This window comes from Electrophorus electricus, chromosome 8 (genome assembly GCF_041902795.1).
Source record: "Electrophorus electricus isolate QZ-2024a chromosome 8, ASM4190279v1, whole genome shotgun sequence".
NCBI lineage: Eukaryota > Metazoa > Chordata > Actinopteri > Gymnotiformes > Gymnotidae > Electrophorus > Electrophorus electricus.
The window spans coordinates 14,300,001-14,320,065 of NC_137504.1; the positions used below are offsets into that span (position 1 = coordinate 14,300,001).

A 20,065-nucleotide genomic window follows, 5' to 3' on the forward strand; every position below is an offset into this window, starting at 1 on the left:
GTCTCCATCAGTGAAATGCTGCCATGGAAGATGAGTTCATCTTGATAAACAGCGACGGCTCAAATGAATGGTATCGGTCACACCCTTCTGAAGTGCATAATGAGTGATGAAAAAACAATCCGTGAGTACTGGAAATCTGCTGTAACTAGCCAGTTTTGCTAAATAAAAACTAAGCGAGCTATTTTGTGTGAGCACCCACCACCATCCGGCAACAGGTCCACGTGATCATATTTGCGCGCTCTTAACCTATCAAATTATTCTTTTCCGGAATGGGAACCAATAGGCATTTAGAGCGAAACGTCTTCAAAAGCGTTAGCTGGCGTTTCAGTGGTGCGCAGTATGTTTACAGCGTTTCACAGACGCTCTTATGAAGAGCGACATTATCGACATAACAACAGTATTTTCCTTGTAAATCCAACCCATGACTTTGGTGGTTTGCTTTAATGTTTGACTTAAACAATTTCATTTTATAAATCAAGTGCAACAATAATTTGTTTTAAAATGTATGCAAATCATGGATTTAAAGATGCCGAACTAAGATTTTGTCCTGTAGGTGGAACTAGTGAGCAGCTGTCAAAGTCAGAGTCAGCGATTTTAATATATTTCACATCAGTAGAGGTAATGACAATCCAGCCCGACATCTAACCCAGTGTTTTCTTCACCGACGAATATACTGGTCATCTTTACAAATGTAAAACATTCTAAAATTAATATTGCAGAACTGTATAGTGTAAATAAATTAATCTTTGTTTACCATGCGTGTGAGACTATTTTTTTTTGGGGGGGGGGGGGGGGATTTGCGTATGACTGCGTATTTTCAACTGCAAGTCATCTTTAGCAATATTTTCTTGTTCACATATTTGTATGTTCAAATGTCAACATTTATTTATAAGCTCTATTCCTGTCATGTAGGGCCTGTGACTTAAGGTCATCTGGAGCCTGACCTGAGATTCTGACTCACTTCCTCTGTCATGTGAGCTGATGAGACAGTATGTGGGTCAACATGCAGCCACCAGAAGAGTATGTGTCTGTTGTCTGAGTACAGGTACAAGAACTCTTGTATAAGTGGTCTTGATGGTTGATGCCACTGTGTAAATAACACCCAACTAGATACTGGGTTTTATTGGGGTGTATTATAAGATGTGCGGAGTTACTGTTTTGTTGTTGTTGTTTTTTTAAAAACAAACAAAAAAAACCCCAATAAAGCTGCTTAAAGTAAAAAAGTAAACTTCTCACTTTAGAAATATTTGCTATGTATAGTCATGTATTATATCTCCATATTTTGCAAAGCACCTTATACATTAACTCTCCTGAGTTACTTAGTTTTGCATACAAATCAATATGTATGCATTTGTTGCAGGCCTATGTATGCAAACTTACAGTGTGACCCAATTTCACGGCGAGTGAAATAATTACTTCAGTATGGCTCGTTTTATCTATTCTACTTAATATCACAGTATTTTTATAAAGCCTTTGATTAACTGATAAGCTTAAGAATCATGTACAAAGAATCTATCTTTCTCGTCATATAAGGGTGTAAAAAAGCAATAAAGACTGTTACAAAAGACTAGATCATCAAACCGTACAGGGGGTTAGGATTTCCCCGTCGCAACCCACGGAGTTTACAGAGCGGAAATGGTGTATCGAATACTTAACCAACATTTCCTCCTGTTCAAGCGGTTGGGGTTTTCTCAACAAAGTCGGTTCACTTTCTTGCAGCGCGACGTCATTAAGATGGAAAAAGGTTGTTATTTGTCTAGTTTATTCACTTAGGCGAATATAAACAAGATTTTAAAACCGTTTGCTGTTGTGTGACGTGCGTCTGTTATAATGGGCTGGATGTGTTGTGCAATTTGATTGTCGCTTTTTGAGCGTCAGGAGAACGGGGACTTTCCCATATGTAAGCTACACGTCTGTAAGGTGGAAAAGGCCCTATGCAAATTAGAGAACGGCCCAGTTATATAGCTCGCTGAACGGGCCCGAGTAGCCTACGACGCGGCTAAATCGAGTAGGCGGTCGAAGAGCTGTTCATGCCTTATCATCGCAGATGTCTCTGAGTTATGATTCAGCATTCAGTACTGGTACCAGAATGACTCAACATCCTAATGCGGGCTGCTTTTGGGAGGAAAAAGCTAAATTGAAGGTAAGCACGACAGGGGAGTGAGTGTAGTTGGGCCGCAATTACATGCATCTTCGTGAACTGTCTCAAAACTATCTCTCGTGAAGGAGCTCTGTATAGCCTCCACAGAGGAAGCATATGTAGCGCATCTTCGTACGTGATAGCCAAAGGTAAACTTTTATGTATAGACGTATGCGCCTTTTGTCCCCCGAGACGTGGCTGATTAACTCCGGACAATACACATTTTAAATGAAAATTTTAGTCACCCCGTCCCCAATCTTTAAACATAAATCTCGGAATTCTTAAGATAACTTGCCAGAAATATTTTCTCTATTTTTCTGCCTTATTTTTTTTTATTACCGTAGGCCAACAACATGCTCGAACATAGTGATGTTAAACTGAAATAATTGTGGGATATCTTCACTATTTACACATCCATGTTTAGAATATTTCTTATGATAATCTAGTATTTTGTCTTAATATATGAAAGCAACTCAGCTCAATGTTTTTATTAGACCTGTTTTTCCTGAAAAGGTTAACACGTAAAGTTCTTTTATAACTAAACTATAAAGATGTTTTTCAACTTTTAAACCTTTTCTCTCTCCTATCTCCCCACAAGGACGATCCCCAGCCTTGATAGTCCTTGTTGATTTAAACATTTAAATATACAGGAAGTATAAGATAAATTATGTGCAGATATAAATGAGGAACAAGGAAATAAAAATATAATTCCCAAGCCAAGAGACAGGTGCTGTAATGACATGAAAAAGTCAATAACAATTTAACAACCACCTGTTAGTTAAAAAAACAAAAACAAATAAAAAAAAACAACTACATGCAAACGCCTTGTTATTTGACACTAGGGTATGCTTGTAGATATATTAACACCAAATGTCATTTCCCTTTTGCTGTAGGTCAGTCTATGTTTCAAACTGCAATGAACTGAGATCTTGGCTTTGAGAACTGAATTCCAAGGGTGTTAGACTGGCATTCAGCCCACGGAGTTCAGTTCTTAAGTTTGGATGCTCCAGACGTCTACCAGTTCTACCTGCAATTCTGACACAAAATGGCTGTAAGGAAACAACCAGTGCAATACTGACTCCATTGAAGGTATTGGTCCAACTGATTATGTGCTCTCTGTCACCTTGGTTTGTGCCTGTAAAAGTGGTAAATGAGAAGTGCTAATTATTCCTCGTTTACAGATACATAATTTTCAAATGTTAAGATCTGAGTTCGTGTTTAGATTTTCAATAATGATTCAAATAATGTGGGCCGTGGTTGGGGTGGACATGAATACCTTAGTAGTTTGTGTGTTAGTATTCTTTATTTCCTTCATTTTAAGTTTATTAAAATGTTAAGGAATATGCAGCTAGCACGCCATGGTGTAAGAGGCCTGTACAAACATGTGTACTGTCCTTGAATAATTTAAAGAATAGAATTTTTACACATTTACTCAATTAAAAGCAAGAGCCAATCAACAGCATCATCTTATGTAAGGATATACTACAACAAAGCCGATGTCCTCATCGTTATAGGACATGGCGGACGAAGTCCATTAAAACCATTAGAAAACCGCACTAAGGTTGGAGGATTTGAGCTACATAGAAACCCATCATAGCTGGGATGCAAGTTAAATTTTATTGAACATGTAATAAAATAGTCATTTAAGCCTTTTAGAAACATATTTACGGATATTTATGGATCATTGATCACAGTATAACTCCTATTATTTTTGAAAAATGCTGTTTTTAGCAGGTTACATTAGAGTACAGCATTTTGAACCTGAGAGACATGACATGAGCACATGAGGCGTAACTATAGTTTCAGCACAAAAGGTTATATATATATATATATATATATATATATATATATATATATATATATATATATATATATGTATATATATATGTAAAAATATGTATATATATGTAAAAATATGTGTGTGTGTATATATATATATATATATATATATATATATATATATATATATATATATATATATATATATATATATGTAAAAATACTTTCTTGTAATGAGAATGTTTTTATTAGAGTAAGTGATTCATTTGTACAATTTATTTAAAATCGTTTCAGATTAATTAAAACATTCAAAAACAGAATGAACCAGAAAAATCTTATTTAATATTAGGCCTAGATATTCAGTGAATCTGAAATATGAAATCTGAGCAAGTACTACAAAATAATTATCAAACAATTAAATCAAGGGGTTAAATTAATATAAATGTATATAAAAGTTTTATAACAATCTGTTTCTGATGTCTGTGATAGCATTTCCTTAGTAGCCTTTATAACCTAAAAATACCCCAACATACCAGAAAGACTAAAAGGGTGTGCATATATGTAAATAAATAAATGAAGGAATTCTGTGTTTTAAAGTGTCTTATTTATTCTAGTATATTTAATTATTATTATTTCACTTTTTATAGTTCAGAAGGACCATTTAATATTTATAGAATGGCATTAAGGGACAAATAGCATAGAGAACTTTCACCATAATTAGAGAGGATTTTTTAAAACACTCTTATTCTGATTTCATATCTTGCCTTCTGTTTTTAAAAAGGACATTTTAGGCCATGTAAACCATGTTTCGCGGTTAGTAAGGGTGACATTTTTTCAAGCATGTAGCTATTTTTTACTCACTTGTGTGCATGACTTGGCTGTTTGTGAATGAACAAAGAACTCCACTTGCATTAACAATAGGTGAAAACGAAGAGGAGTGAGAGAGTGGGTCCTAGAGACATTGTAAACTTAATGTCTGCACCACACTCAGATGTTGAAACCATTACCTACAAAGCATACCCCCTCACACACATACACGTACATGGACCAATGAATCAAGCAATGAGTTTTTGATTGCATGATCAACACTGTGCTCTTTAATTTTTTTTTCCACAATAAGGAATGCTACTGCACTATTACATTGTGTAGACTGAACCAAAATACGTCGTATAATTGCAAGTGTGCATGAGTGTGCGTGTACTATGCATCATTTATGTGCCTTCCAAATATTCCTGGGCCTACACCTGTACCAGACACATGTGAAGCCTTTATGAGTGAGACACACACCAACCAGCATGTGTTCAGCTCATTATGGTGCAGCAGCACAGCAGGTACAGGATGTCTGAAAGCATGAGGTAGACACAGATGTCCCCTTTTCTCACCCCACCACCTCGGGTTCCTGCTATCAATGCTGCTCTTCCCATTATAAAATGTAAATGCTTAAGGGACTTATTACAGTACTGCCAAAAAAAAAAAAAAAAAAACAGACTTGAGGGCCCAAGACCAGCTGCCCCTTATCATGCAAAATATCCTATTTATCTCCATTATCGCAAGGCTGAGGGTTTCCTGCAAACTGACCATTAATCTGTTTTAGAGCTGCGGACTGTTTTACGCTTGAGGGGAGGTCCCGGATGGCTGGACATCTCACTTTATGTTCCACTGGAAATCTACACATTTGACATTATTCTTGTTTTGTGAAACAAGGAGTTGTAGTTGCTTTGAATCAAGGAACAAGGAGTTGGGCGACGCAGTTTATCTTGTTTAATTCATACGAGCTCACTGGATTTGAAGAAAAAAAGTACAACTGGGTTGAAGGGCAGATAATCATCTTTAATCCTATAGTATGTGCATCTCTGCTGGGTGAATCATAGGATCCGCTCTTTTTTTTTTCAACTAAAAAGGCCTGTACGTATCTAGATAAATTAACATAATTGATTAAGATCTTTTAGTTTTTCCCACAAATAGTAAAAGCCTTGGTTTGCATAGGCCTAAATTACATTTGAAACAAAATTATTTAGATTTTAGAGACTTCAGCGTGCCCTAATAGCCTACATATAACGTCGCTTGTATGTCATTTTAATGTGCTAACATGGTATTTGTGTTTGCGTTACCGTACGAGATGTACAATGTTCACTTGGAGCTGAAACTTTCCACAGAAAACACAAGAAGCCGGTAATGCGACCAGTGGGAGAACAGCGACGAAGCAGGTGCTACCTTGAAAAATACCCATCTCGCGACTCTCCCCCCCCCCCCCCCCCCCCCTTCGCCCGTAAAACCCTCCCACCAGACTTAAGCAAAATAACACATCTTCGAGTCCTGCTGGCGACGAACGGAGAAGCATGGTTAACCTCAGTGGCGTTACGCGTCTGTCGCCACTGTACCTCGGCAGCGAGAGCTTTGAGCGGAGGTCCAGGCTTATGTAAGTCAAGGCTAAAGAGATGCTGCCTTGAAATTGCACAGATCTACCGTCGCTCACTTCTCTTCGAATCTCTGTCTATGCGAATGGCACGGAGTGCTATGTGGACCAGAGAGTGATGCGCAGACTAGATCCAGTAAAAAGATGAAATGCTTCTCCCGGTACTTGCCTTACCTTTTCAGACCTCCGAGTACCATCCTTTCCTCCAGCTGTCATACAGAAGGTAAGGATTTAACGAGTCTATGTACGTAGCTGGGTATGCGGGTGTGCTAAATATGTTTCTGTGATCAAGAGCTAGTCACTGTGTAAGAAGTATTTGCAAAAAAACAAACAAACAAACAAAAAAACCCAACAACAATACTTTGGTCTGATCCACGCAGATAATGAGTCTTTCGTTACAATGTTTACCTAGAACCGACGAAACCAAGTCTTTACTAGCACTGAGATCGTTGTATTGACATTTGAAACTACAACATCATTTCGGGGTCACAGAAGATCTGACCGTTGTTTTTTCCACCTCCTCATTACATTATTAATGTTCCGTCATCTGGTGTTGAACTGTGTAAGGTTGTCACACTCTCTGATATAGCCTCTTCTCTTCTCTTCAAAATCACTCTTGCAAATGTGGGTAAAACTATTTCTGTTTCTATATTGGATAATTCAGATCTAAAAAAAACCCATGAACAATTATAAAAAAATATATATATGTTTAACACCCACTGTAACAATCACTGTAACAATAGAAAAAGTGGACTGCCTTCTGTGTCCTCTGTACTGTGGTAAACCTAAGTGAAGCCAGTATTTCCCTGCTCCATGATGGCAGAGGAGTGGTTCCAAGTCAGGAAGGACATATAGTGGTGGTCTGATAGACAGGAGAAGCTCTGTGCCACACATTTCTCAGACACCTCAGGAACCACTAATGCAGAGGCCTAGATTAGGTGCACATGACCATTTAGAAATTAGAATAGCAAGAATTTAGGCTACTTTAAACATTTAAAAATGTAAAGCTTTTGTTTAAGATCAAGTTATTTAATGTACATTCAACTAACTTACAGACCAGTAGAGACCAAAAAGCTGTTAAATGTCCTCTAGAGACATATATAAGTATGGAGGACCAGACACATTGGCAGACTTGCAGCAAGATGACTGACATGTATTATCTTGCTTATTTTATGCTCTCTCTCTCTCTCTCTCTCTCTCTCTCTCTCTCTCTCTCTCTCTCGCTCTCTCTCTTTCTCTCTCTCTCCTTCTGCTTGGAGGTGTCATTGGGATGGTCATGATTATATCAGAACATCTTTTATATAAGTGGGATTCCCTGCTATCTCACATAATTACATATAAGCAAGTTGTTGAACCTTGTGTTTATAGTAATGTTAATATTCAGAGGCTATTTCTTGATCCTGTTTGGATACAGACAAAGTGATATATACCAGTTTGTCAAACCAGTTTAACAGATTGCCAAGTATGCCATATTGCTGAACAGTAGACCTACAATACTTCAGTTTAATTATTATTAATTATATGTAATTATAATTATACCATACCATATAGAACCAGAACGATTTGGTTCGCCTGATGCTTTAGGTCTGAAGTTTAATGCATGGCATGGGTTTGTATATTAAGGTGACCTATATTTGTTTATTCTAGCTGTCCACAAAATATGGCAAACGATCTCTTGAGCACCCCCTAGTGTACTGGGGAGTAAGAAAACGTGATTATTGTGGAGAGTTTGGAGATTGGCATGCTTGGTGCAGAACGACATGGTCAGTCTGGCTGGTTTGGTTTGATCACCTTGGGCACTATTGTCACCAGGTTATGGATTCTGTTGCACAAGCAGCTTACCTGTTGAAGGCACAGTGTGTGTGTGTGTGTGTGTGTGTGTGTGTGTGTGTGTGTGTGTGTATGTATGTATGTATGTGTGTATGTATGTGTGTCTCTCTGATCTACACATATGACAGAGGGCACGCTTAAAACTGCTCTTTTGGGCACATGTTCATATATGGCCAATATTCTGTGTAAGATACTGGCAATAAGCTTATTATGTTCCTGTTTGACAGACTGATTAAATTAGAGTTCAGTAGTCATCAACCTGGCAAGTATTTGATTGACATTGATGAAAAAGTATTGTTTTTTTAATAGGCAAACATATGAAAGCCTATGACTGGGGGAACTATATCAAAACTGGAACTATGAATGCAGTAACTCAAACACCAGGGACAGCTTATAATGCTATGACTCACACATGAGTAAAATAACATGTTTGCACAGCAGGAAGCTCAGTCAGAAAATTGTTCTTTTCCGAATCTAATCAAATATTAATAGTACAGCTTGTGATTATAGAATTTCAAAGTCTTTTTGAATTGATTCGCTGCAAAGCTGAAAGAGAATATGAGGCAACAGGGCAGAGCCACAACTGGTTTGGAGCAATTTGGAATGGTAAAGTGGAGCTGGAGAAAACTGTAGCTTTTCGTCTGAAACCCAATGAAATCACCTTTGCTCCTCATAATTCTCCACTCGATCTGGTTAGAAACATCATTCACTCTTTTTCTCTTTTCCAGGCTGCTCAGGTTCCAGTTAGGGACAGTAATGGACACAGGTAGCCCTCTAGGTCTTCACATAAGTAAAACCTGAGTACTTGCCAAGAAATGGCCTCTGCCAGCCAGACAGATCCAATATCCCACAACCCCCTGTGGCATGTGTGCTGGAACTGGAATATAATGGAACACTATCAGCAAAATATCTGTCTTGCCCTCTTTCACCCTCCCGCAAACACCTCTGCTTCCATTTATTTTGCTCCCTGCCTTCCTTGTTTGCAGAAGAAGAAACCAAACAGACAAACAAATCTTTTAATGTTTACAATTGGGTCTGACAGCTCCCTTTACCTTCCCCTCACCCCGAGTCTTGTGATTTGTCCATTAAGAATACTCGTTTATCCAGAGCCCTCCACTGATGCTTCTCTTTCTCTTGTCCCCACCCAGGAATGATCGATTGGCTCTTAAAAGGCTTTGAATCCCTCTTTCTGCCCTACTTTGGTTTGAATGCAAGCCGAGCGTCTGCGAGCCTCTGTGTGATGAGGTTGAGTGAGACGGAGTGGTTGGGCTCTCCTCAAGCCCCCAGAGAGCACCAGTGGAGCTGCTAACACATACCAGAGATATTAAAGTGGTGTAAACATTCACCCATTGATCTCTTTGCTGGAAGGATTTCGGGAGAAGCAGAAAGCGAGAGTGAGAGTAGAGGGCGAGATAGATGGAGAGAAAGCAATGAAGGGCATAGGAGGGCTTGCTTTGATGAGTCCAGGTAGATAAGCTTGTATTGGAGAGACTGATAAAAGAAGCAAGTTGTCCATCATGGAATCCCAGGGGTATTACGCAGCCGTGCTTCTGCAGTTCAACATGTCTTTGTGCATGGCCTGTTCGCAACTACTGCAGAAATAGTTAACAGCTGACAGGTTAAATAGACCATGTTATCACAGTTAACATAAAGCTTGTTCGTCTTTACGCTGATCATGAGCAGGTGTTTAAAACAGATGCAGATGTTTAACAGAGATGGATAAAGATATTGAAACGGTAGGCATATGTAACCAAGGTATGGCAGGGGCTTCCCAGCACTCTACTTGGAAATTAATATCAGACATCCTGCTAACAGGTGCTTTGAAGGAAGGCAGTGGAGAGCAACTCTCCATACTATGCACTCCAATGGAATTTCTAATTGAGCTGATGGTGTATCCACACGTATTCAATTCTGGCCTGGGTTTGTGTGCTGTACGAAATGAGCACCGTCATGTGAGGTGTGGGTGGCCATATCATAGAATAGGTTTGTGTTAGTGGATGTGGTATGGAACCGTGGTATGGTGAGGGGGATAAATGAATGGAAATAGATATGGCAGGACGTCCTTTTCTCGGGCACACTTGAGCTATGTCAGCAACAGTGAGATCTCGGGGCAAAGGCCTGAGGCTCCGCAGGGAGGATGGGGGCGAGAGGGAGAGAGAAGACACAGAGATGTGAAGGGTAAGAGAGATGAGATGGAGAAAAGAGAGAAGGTGCTGAAGAGGGCGTGGAGGGTGCCACTTGGTTAGTGTAGGTGTATGATAGTGAATGAGGTCAAAGGATGATGGACAAAAGCAAAGTGAACCTGAAGAAAGACAATTGGATATTGTAGAAGGTGGATAAGAGGCCACTGAGTGAAAGGACAGACACAGATTTCACAGAACAAATGAAGGTAGGCCAAATGTTTTGAACAAACCAGAAACGCAGCTGTTAAACAGAACTGGTTACTCTAATGTTTTAGCACTTTGTGAAACACAGAAAATACTTTTTTACCCATTTTCTATCTTTAAAACATATCACTCGAGCCTCCAACCTTCCCCCGCAACCCTAACCCCCAATCATCGTTTATGCCAGAAGATGGATTCCAGAACATTCCACACCAGAGAGACACAGCCGCTGTCCCAGTGGGTGCGAGAGAATGCAGGGGGCTATGTGTGTCCATGCGGGAGATCCCCCTGGCTGAGCTAGGGTTCGGTAGGCTCTACTCGGCTCATCGTGCCCGGGAGGAGGCATCTCCACTCAGAACTCTGCCATAAGCGGGACGTGCTACAGGAAGTACAGAGCGACTTGCCAGTTAAATCCCACAGCGCTCGTGTTATTAGCTGGCAGCTCCGAAGGGATAACTTTGTGAGTTATACGAACATCCTTGTGCTGTTCAATTGGTGAAATCATGTTTAGATCCCACGTTGCCTTTGTTCAAGGCTGTTCAAAATAAACTTGCCATTGTGAGATGCCAGCTGATCAATGGATGAGTTTATATTATATTATCTTTACATGGCAATGGGCTTTAAATAGATGTTGGTCGATAGCAGTATGATTGGACTTGGTTCCACCAACTCTGAACAACTGATAAAACAATAAAGCTCACAGATATTGATTTTTTTAAATGAAACATGATGTGCTGTTTTAAATGGACGAAGGAGTCATTGGTATTGAGCTCATTTGGTGCGGTAATTCCTTGCCCTCTGGGCCATGTTTGAAATCAGCGTTCACTAACTGCAGGACATAGATACAAAGGTGATTCCTCAATGAAGCCACTGCCCACTGCCCACTGCCCAATCTTGTCACTAGTCTGTGATAATTCCTTTGTTTGTTTTGGATCAAGGTGAAACCATGCCAGACATGATTTTTAGATGTGTAAAATGTTTCTTTCTATGAGGAATGGCGTGGGTAATTTGAGAATGCATGACTTAGACTGAAATAGAATAGTTGTATGTCTAAGGTCCCAAGGGTGCAATTCTAGGAAATGGACAGAGCAGTCACCTGCGAACCACATCCCACTGGGAGTACTGGCTGTCCAATCATGAACGCCTGTCCATTCTATAAGCTCCTCCCCTTCAGCTGAGCCCAGCATGTCCTAATCCTAATTGCCTCTCATATGATAACACTTGGAGCATATGCCAGTGCCTCCAGCCATATATAGAGTTATGTAAATGTATGGGGTAGTGCCATTACTCATCTAGAGCAAGAACAGAAGGCACTCTTGGTTGAAATCCCCATTGATTCAAAGAGCTTCTTGGTGTCTGAGTTAGATTCATGAAAATTCAGTTGCTGAATGAAGGGGGCCCTCCTCCTTTGTAAGGGCTGTCAGCCAGATTGAGTTTAGTTTAGACTCCCTGTAGAAAAGACCCTGCTCAAATCAGGGCACTATAATTACAGAACACATGAATGTGCACATGATTTTTCCATGATTAAAGATAAGGTTATATGATCACAGCAAAAAAAAAACTTAGCAATTTTAATGAATGTGTACTATAAATGCCTGTGATTTTTTGAATATAAGCAAATATCTCAGTATAAGACTGTAAGATCCATTACATTACACATTACATTACAAAATGGTCTTTACTGTGAAATGTTTCTATTGACTTCTCTTTCATCAATTCAAAGTGGGTGTTAGCTGGACAGTCCATTCCATTAAAAAGCCTGCAAGGCAGATAGCGATAGCATAAACGCTGTATTGCGATAATAACGTTTTGAGTTATACCGCCGAAGACTAAATCCAGGGCTTTTTTCCTCTTAATGTTATTCAACAGCCATTTGCTCTGTGTTCGATAATGCCCAACAAGTAACCAGAGGAGACCAGCGTGAGCTGTAATTACATGGTCTGTGGAAAGTCCGGCCATTAGCGGGTGTGCATGGTAAGCTCAGCTCTAGGCCCCCGCAAGAAAATAGGCCAGTTGTGTCATTTAATAAAGAATGACATTCCCCTCAGGTGATGGCGCAGGAACGTTTAGGATCCCGCTACGTGTGGGACGTGCCTCCCCTTCAATATTTTTGTTATTTATGAAAACGTTTCAGTCTGCCGTGGTTTGGACGGAATGAAACGCAGAAGCAAAGTGATTGTGTGCTTCATGTTTTACCGTGATATCTGATGTGAGGTCATGGGGAGGTTTGGGGCAGGGGCTTAAAACATGATTCGTGTGAAAGACATGCGTGTATATTTTTGTTCACCCTGCTGCTGCCAACACATGGGACTGGCTGATAAATGGGGGAGGGGGGGGGGCGGGGTGTTGAACAGAGAGAGTTAGATATACTGAATTTGCTGGATTATGAGTCACTGTTATACCAGTGTTTTGGCAGCTAGAGATATCAGGCATGCTAATGATTAAAAGGAAGTCTAATTTTTTTCTCCTGATGGGCGCTGCTTTACACAACAACTGTTTCAGAGAACATCTTGGCCCAGCTAATCGTACATGAACCCTGACACATCAAAGATGGAAAAAGGACAGCTACACAATCCATCCACCATTAGTGTTCAGTTCGTGACCTACCAACTTTCCTGAAGTATGAAACCAAAAATGTCCCGGGCCTGTTCTGTGTTGCTGTGAATATGATTCAGAAAACGGACAGTCATGGTGCTTGATAAATGCAGGAAATTGCAGGGAATTAAAGGGAATTAAAATCCATTCCTTGGCTCCTCATGTTCTTCTGAACCAACGGAGATGAGGTCTTTTTCTGTTCATTAAACCATCTATAAGTTGACCTTTACAACTTGACCTACTTTGTGGTTAAAGAGAACGGATGACCTGCAAGTCTTTGATCATGGCCTCTAAGTCCACACTTCAAATCCTTAATGACAGTTACTATTGCTTGTGCTCAGTTTAACAGTGTCTAGCTGGCCAACTATGTCATCTCGCCCAACAACGTGCCACAGAGGTTTGGCTGCCAAAGTCTCCCGCTTAGCTGTGCAAATGATCACCTATCGCAGGAAATTCTGCATCCTGGTCCTTATTTTAGGCTCTGACTGTGAAGCTGATGTGATAACATGGTTGCCCAGGCAGTCCTGCTGGCAATGCAGAGGCTGAGGGCAGAATGTGTCCCCCTGAAACCAGCTGTGGGGGATGTGATTTATTTCTGTGGAATGGGAAAGGGAGGCGAGGGGACAGGAGTTTGTGTGCACTTCTGCCATGTGTCTTAAGTGCTAATCTTCGGCTAATGAGGATGTGCCTTCTGGCTGGTTTTCCAGCTAAGATATGACTGAGCAGTTGCTGAAAGAGCTGTAGAGAGTACGTTCTTTAAAATGTCAAAAGAGGAACGTTTATAAAATGTTTACCATGAAAAGAGCACTAGTTTTTTGTGTGTTTTTGTTATTAATTTTTATTAAAATGCAGACTGTAGCAAACAGATGTGCCACTGTCTCAATAGTCCTTTACATTAATTAGTAATGATAAGTAATGGGTAGGACTTTGACCTACTGTCTGATTGATAGACCCTTTATGGCTCACTGTGCACACTCTACATTTCAGCATTTTGCAGTGTAGCAAGTCCCTAATAATTAAGTAGTGCTTTTCGCTATGGCTGACCAGCTTCTCAGTGCGGGCTGTCTGCTGAGCCATGTTTGGGTTGTTTTAAACCTGGCATGTGCTAAGTAGTCACATATCTAATAGTGCTTTTACAATGATCACATCGCTTCCCAGCATTATCGTATCTACTTGGCTCTTCTGTTTTGTGTGTGTGTGCGTGTGCGCGTGTGCGCGTGTGCGCGTGTGTGTGTGTATGTATGTGCATAAATAGTCTGGGCACTTCCCTCCACACTCGTGACTATGACTCACAGTTCAAATGGCTTGTAAAACAGGCAGGAGAGCAGGGCAGCTGGCAAGGAAAATACCAGAAACGCCTGAGACTGACACTCTCTCTCTCTCTCTCTCACACACACACACACACACACTTACTCTCACACACACACTTACTCTCTCACACACACCCACACACACACACACACACATGCACACACACATGCACACACACACACACACACACACACACTTACTCTCACACACACACTTACTCTCTCTCTCACACACACACACACACACACACACACGCGCGCGCTCTCACACACACACTTACTCTCTCACACACACACACACACACACACACACACACACACACACACGTGCGCACACACACACACACACACTTACTCTCACACACACACTTACTCTCACACACACACACACACACACACACACACATGCGCTCTCACACACACACTCTCTCACACACACACACACACACACACACAAACTCACACACAAACACATGCGCACACACACACACACACACACACGCACACACTTACTCTCACACACACACTCACTCTCACACACACACACACACACACACACAAACACGCACATGCACACACGCACTCACACACGCATACACATTCACTGCATGCACACCCAGACCAACAAACAATAACCATAATTCACATATATAGCTATGTCAATTTTTGACTACCTCTTCAAGGGGCCTCCAAGCAGCTGGGGAAAAAATATTAACCAATAATCACGTCATGGTTTCACGATCCAATCAAATCCCAAAGGATAAACTGCAAATCCTGCCAATGCCTGAATAACTTTCACTCTTTCACTTAGAAATATTGTCATATTAGGGAAGGAAAATGCATTATAATTTGACCTTAAAAGAAACGTTTGCCCCACCAGTCTTGCACTGCCAATGTTTGCAACCTATAGTCCGTGGCTGTTTATGCTGTTTAAAGTGTCCTCGCTGTGGCCGGCTCTATCTAAAGCTAATCTTTAGTACCTAAAAGCTTCCGTCCCACAGAGCCTGTGCTGCGATGTTTCCCCTTTCTTTGCTATGTCCCTGTGTGTCTTTCTGTGTCTCTCTGTTGATCTTAAGGATGGTAAAAGGGGTTGGAAGGGGATTAAGTGGTGATGACTAGGAGATGAGCAAAACCCATGCCAGGAACCCATCAAGCAGTGACTGATGGCAGATGAGGTGTCTCTGTACGCAAGCCATGTTCCTAAACCACATTTTGGTTCTAGTTTGTTGATGAGATGCTGATCTTCAAGTTCATTGATGGATTTTCCAAGTGTATCTGTAGACAGCTGAATCCCCAAGCAGAGACTTCCCCTGTCTGAGCTGACAAGAATTGGAGGGGGGCTCTCCTGGTGCTGTTCTGGTGGGGGTTGGCCGCTACGATGGAAGGCAGGACACTAGAGAGCGCCTCTTGGAGTCTGGATCCCACCAACCCCACGTTTAATGGTGTTCAGCATGACAGGCCCACTCCGAGGTCCACCACAGCTCAACCTTCTAGTACTTCCCTCAAAAAGACAACATCTTCAGGAAGCTGTCTGTGAGCAAAAATAACTATTCCTACTTGTGGTCCTTAGACAACAAGTATGTTTTGGGATTTCTTTGTTGTTGTTGTTTCTGTGCTATACTTAGATTTTTAACAGATATTACTTCATGACATATTTTGAAAAAAAAGGCAAAATCATGCTAAAAATGAATCAGATTTGGTTGTGTCTACAGCAATACACACTGTCTGGCTGACTGGTAGTGAGCTGTTAGTTAGCTCTGTAAGAAACCTATAGCAAGTATATTAGCCATGCTTGGTAAAACTCTTTAGGCAAAGGCACATTTCACAATTCACCACTAACCTTCAGATTATTTTTGGTAATTAAAGCTTAATACTGGTTGTGGTGACAGAGACCGTCACACCCTGAAGGAGAGAGGGTGATGTATAATGCCCAGTGTGTGAACCCTGGTGAGGGACATGGATGTAACCCTAGATGATTGGCGTGCAAAGGACCCATGAAAGGACAGGTGTGCGCTCCAGTGGAGCGCACAGACGGAGACGGTCACCCCCTGAAGGAAAGAGGGCGATGTGACAGGGATTGTCACTTCAGGCAGGTCTTAGGGGTGCTCCGGCTGCTATTTCAGGGAGCTGGCTCTTTGATCTGGTGGTCAGGGCACATGTTTAAGACCCAAGTTCAAGACCCAAGTTGTGTGCCTTTAGCCTTTGTCACACTGGTACTTACGCCTTTACTTGGGTCGCATTTCAGTGTGAGGTTTTCTTTGTCATTTGAGAAAAGGAAGAGAGAATCTCTCTTAAGTTTCTTTAGTTCAGTGTTCCTGTAATCCCTGAGCTGTCTGGAGACTAAGTCACTGGGCCCCTACCTCTACATCAAAGGTTTCTTAACCTTAATTCTTACAGGTAGATTAACCAGTCAAGGTTTTGGCATTACTCAGTATTACTGACCTGACGGATGACTGAACACTCCCAGTTAAGCAGTTCACATTCACATTGGGGGTTTATGTCCTGTGCCTGACAGTGTGTTCTTCATGACAGCCCATTGCCAGCTAAGATTGTAATGGAAAGCTGAATCCTAAAACAAAAAAAAATCCTAAAATGAATCCTAATATGAATCCTAAAAAAGAATCTTATCGTATTGTATTATTTACAGCTTAGTTACACTGTTTTATAGAACCTATTTGTTTGTTCAAGGACATGCATCCTTACAATCTTCTGTTCTGAAATAAAATTTCCATTTTGAACTGAACCGATATAGTACATGATTAGAGGTTTCTAGAATAAACACAAATCGAGTCTTGATCTCAAAATAAAAATCAGGAAAACCTGGAAAGGTGCACCCATACTGCCAACACACTCAGCTGCAGCGTGAGCACTTAAGCCCCGAAAATAGCAGCAGCAGGGGTGGAGCTATGTCCAGATGAAGCCGCGTAAGTTCAGGCGGGGTCGGGAAGTGGGTCGAGTGGGACCCAGTGGGATAGTGGGAGAGGAATACTGGGATTGGAGTGCGCACAGATGTACATCCGGAGCCCGATGAGGGGTGGAAGCAGGGGGTGGAGGGGCACAGAAGTGCATAAAGCGTGCCCATCGTTCCGGAGGAGCTCATGCTGAATCCAGCCCTTTGATGGAGGAGGTGGGGCGCTCACCAGTTGGCGACTATTACAGCGCAGCTTTTCGAGCCGGGCCTGGCAGTCTTTCAGAGTGCTGGTTAGGGCCTACTTGAAAGCCTCGCTCATCTGGAGTGTTAGAGCAGGCATCTCGGCTGAGGACATGCAGCCTAATTAAGCCTCACTGTGTTAATGCCTCTTAGGCATTTATTTCAGCTGTGCCACTGCATATTTTTGCCTCCGATGTTGAAATGTTGTCTTGTGGAAATCAAGGCTGCTGTGTACTACACAGCATGGTCCTGTTGTCAAGGCTATGTCCCTTGGGTTGTGCTAAAAAGCCATATGACATGTGAATATAAAAATGGACTTCTGTTGCCATCTGTAGTTGGCTCCCTAGTAGCAGTCGTGTCACAGCTTTGGGTTTGAACGACAACGTATCTGTCCATATTCTTTTATCCCCACCGTCACATAGCAGAGAACATCAAACTCCAGGGTTCTGAGAAGTGGTCAGTGTTTCTTATTATAGCAGCATGGTGCACAGCTGTAGTTTCTCATGACTCATTTCCATCTCTGTTTCCTGGAATGGGCATGGGCACCAATGCTTATTACAGTTTAATGCCCAACGGCAGAAAAGCCTTTCACCTACTGATCCGGGAGCAGTTTTTCACCTAACAGTAGTCCCTTTAGACCAATTCATATTTAGACAATAAAGCTGCTTCTTGGTCAGGCAGTAACTTTCCATAATACAGCAGCACAACAGTAGATATCCCTGCAGATGCATTTGAGATACTCATTAAAGGCCCAGTGTGAAGGCTGACAGTGTGAGATTATAGTAATACAATAGTGTGTGTGTGGCATATCAAGTGCAAAATGTCTTTTATGCACACTGATGCCAAGAGGTGAAGAAACAGCACTTTTAGTGTTAGAGGTAAACAAATAGCTTGTGTCTTCTAATGTGTGTTGTGTGATTTTGGATTGATTTTATGATTTTTCTACAAAATCAATCCATTCCAATTTTTGTACAAAATCAATTTTTTTTAGTGTGAAAAGAATCTTACAAGGAGTCTGTATGAAAAAAGTAATAGGTGCAGACTCATATAAAATCAGTTTTTATCAGTGTGGTTATTTTCTTCTGTTTACCCAAATGTAAACCACTGCATCATGTCACCATATCCAATGAAGAGGCAAAGAGTCTCAGATTTAGTGACTGACCTCTAAAATATAGCCATTAATTATGTATATAGTTCAATTAAGCTTTAAAAAAAAAACTGTTTTTGTAATATATATATTTCAGGAGTGTTATACCATCTTATTTGTGTAATATACATGTTCTGTGGCCCAGGAAAATGATGTAATGTTTGAGGTTAGCCAGGAGGTGGCAGTGTGTGGTAAGAGTTTTAATACTAGCTCTAGATAGTCAAAGGCCGCATGCATGGAAGTGACAGACAGCTGTGGATAAAGCCAGGTGGTCTTATTTCTGCCTCACTGCCTCTGCTAAGCTTTGCCATGGGTGGGAATGCAGCTTAGGGTATGCCAGATCCGTGTGTGTGTGTGTGTGTGTGTGTGCGTGCACGTGTGTGTTGTTGGCTGCCTGCATGTGAAGGGTTCATCATTTCTGTGTACCAGAGTATATGTAGCTGCTGTTATTCATAAAGCTACATACACATGATGCAGAGAATGCAGAGAAAGCCCCACTCACTGAGCTACACCCAATACGGTTATGATCTTGTCTATATCTGACTCTAAAGATTGTTAGGGTCAGTTCAATACTATTAGGCTGTTAGTAGTTTGTGACAATGCTACAGTATTAATTGATTCAATGACCTGTAAATAGTTCAATAGCTTCATCAGTAAGCCAGGGAGAAATGTCCAGATTTTGTAACCTGATACACACAGCTGGGCTTAACTGAGTGACCCTGACTTTATGTTCTCTTGCACATCAAAGATGCTAAATATTGAAAACAACAGCGGCTGATGCTGGAAGAGAACGCGACGTGTGTCACCATCACCATGGTGACGGCTGCTGGCTCTCAGCAGGACCGGCAGGGGTGCGGAAGCTCCCGCCATGAGCCGTCTGCCCGATCCCCGGAAAGCCCCCCTCGTGGCCCTGTCGGGGACAAGCTCCAGTGCCCCCTCCCCTCCCCATGCTGCCGTTACCAGGCACAACAACAGGTCACCGTTTAAGACTGATGGGTCTACTGAGAGAGGGCCATATGGTGCTTTGGGCAGAGTGGGGCCCTGCAAGGGAGATGGGCCCAGTGTTGCTGGAGCAGAGAGTTAATTCCAAACTCATTCATAAGACTGAGCCCTGGGGTGACTGTAGACACAGCACCTTGGACAGCGGCAAGCTTAATCCCACAAATCACATTGCTGAAAAGCATTCACAGGCATAGGATTATGTGGATCCACAATCTCAGTTAAATCCTATAAGGTTAACTAGGTTTCAACATCGTTGTTTACCTGAACTCTAGTCTTAAGTTCCCAGTGATGGTACTACTTGCACTGGTTCC

At 41.5% G+C, this 20,065-nt stretch overlaps 2 protein-coding genes across 3 annotated transcripts in view; one reads left to right on the forward strand and one right to left on the reverse strand.

The window, feature by feature from the left end:
• Positions 1-232, reverse strand: part of pcyox1l (prenylcysteine oxidase 1 like) — a 9,617-nt gene extending 9,385 nt beyond the window's left edge. The window contains exon 1 of the mRNA XM_027023468.3: positions 1-232. This exon is cut by the window's left edge and continues 153 nt beyond it. The gene's annotated coding sequence lies outside the window, so the exon portion shown is untranslated.
• A 6,009-nt stretch (positions 233-6,241) lies between these two features.
• Positions 6,242-20,065, forward strand: part of ppp2r2bb (protein phosphatase 2, regulatory subunit B, beta b) — a 55,449-nt gene continuing 41,625 nt past the window's right edge. The window contains exon 1 of one of the 2 annotated variants that reach the window (XM_027023452.3): positions 6,242-6,558. In XM_027023452.3, the coding sequence (XP_026879253.1) occupies positions 6,480-6,558 (79 nt within the window). In that variant the 5' untranslated portion in view covers positions 6,242-6,479. Of the gene's footprint in view, positions 6,559-15,759; positions 15,988-20,065 lie in introns of those variants that run through there. The other variant, XM_081720218.1, reaches the window with a different exon arrangement.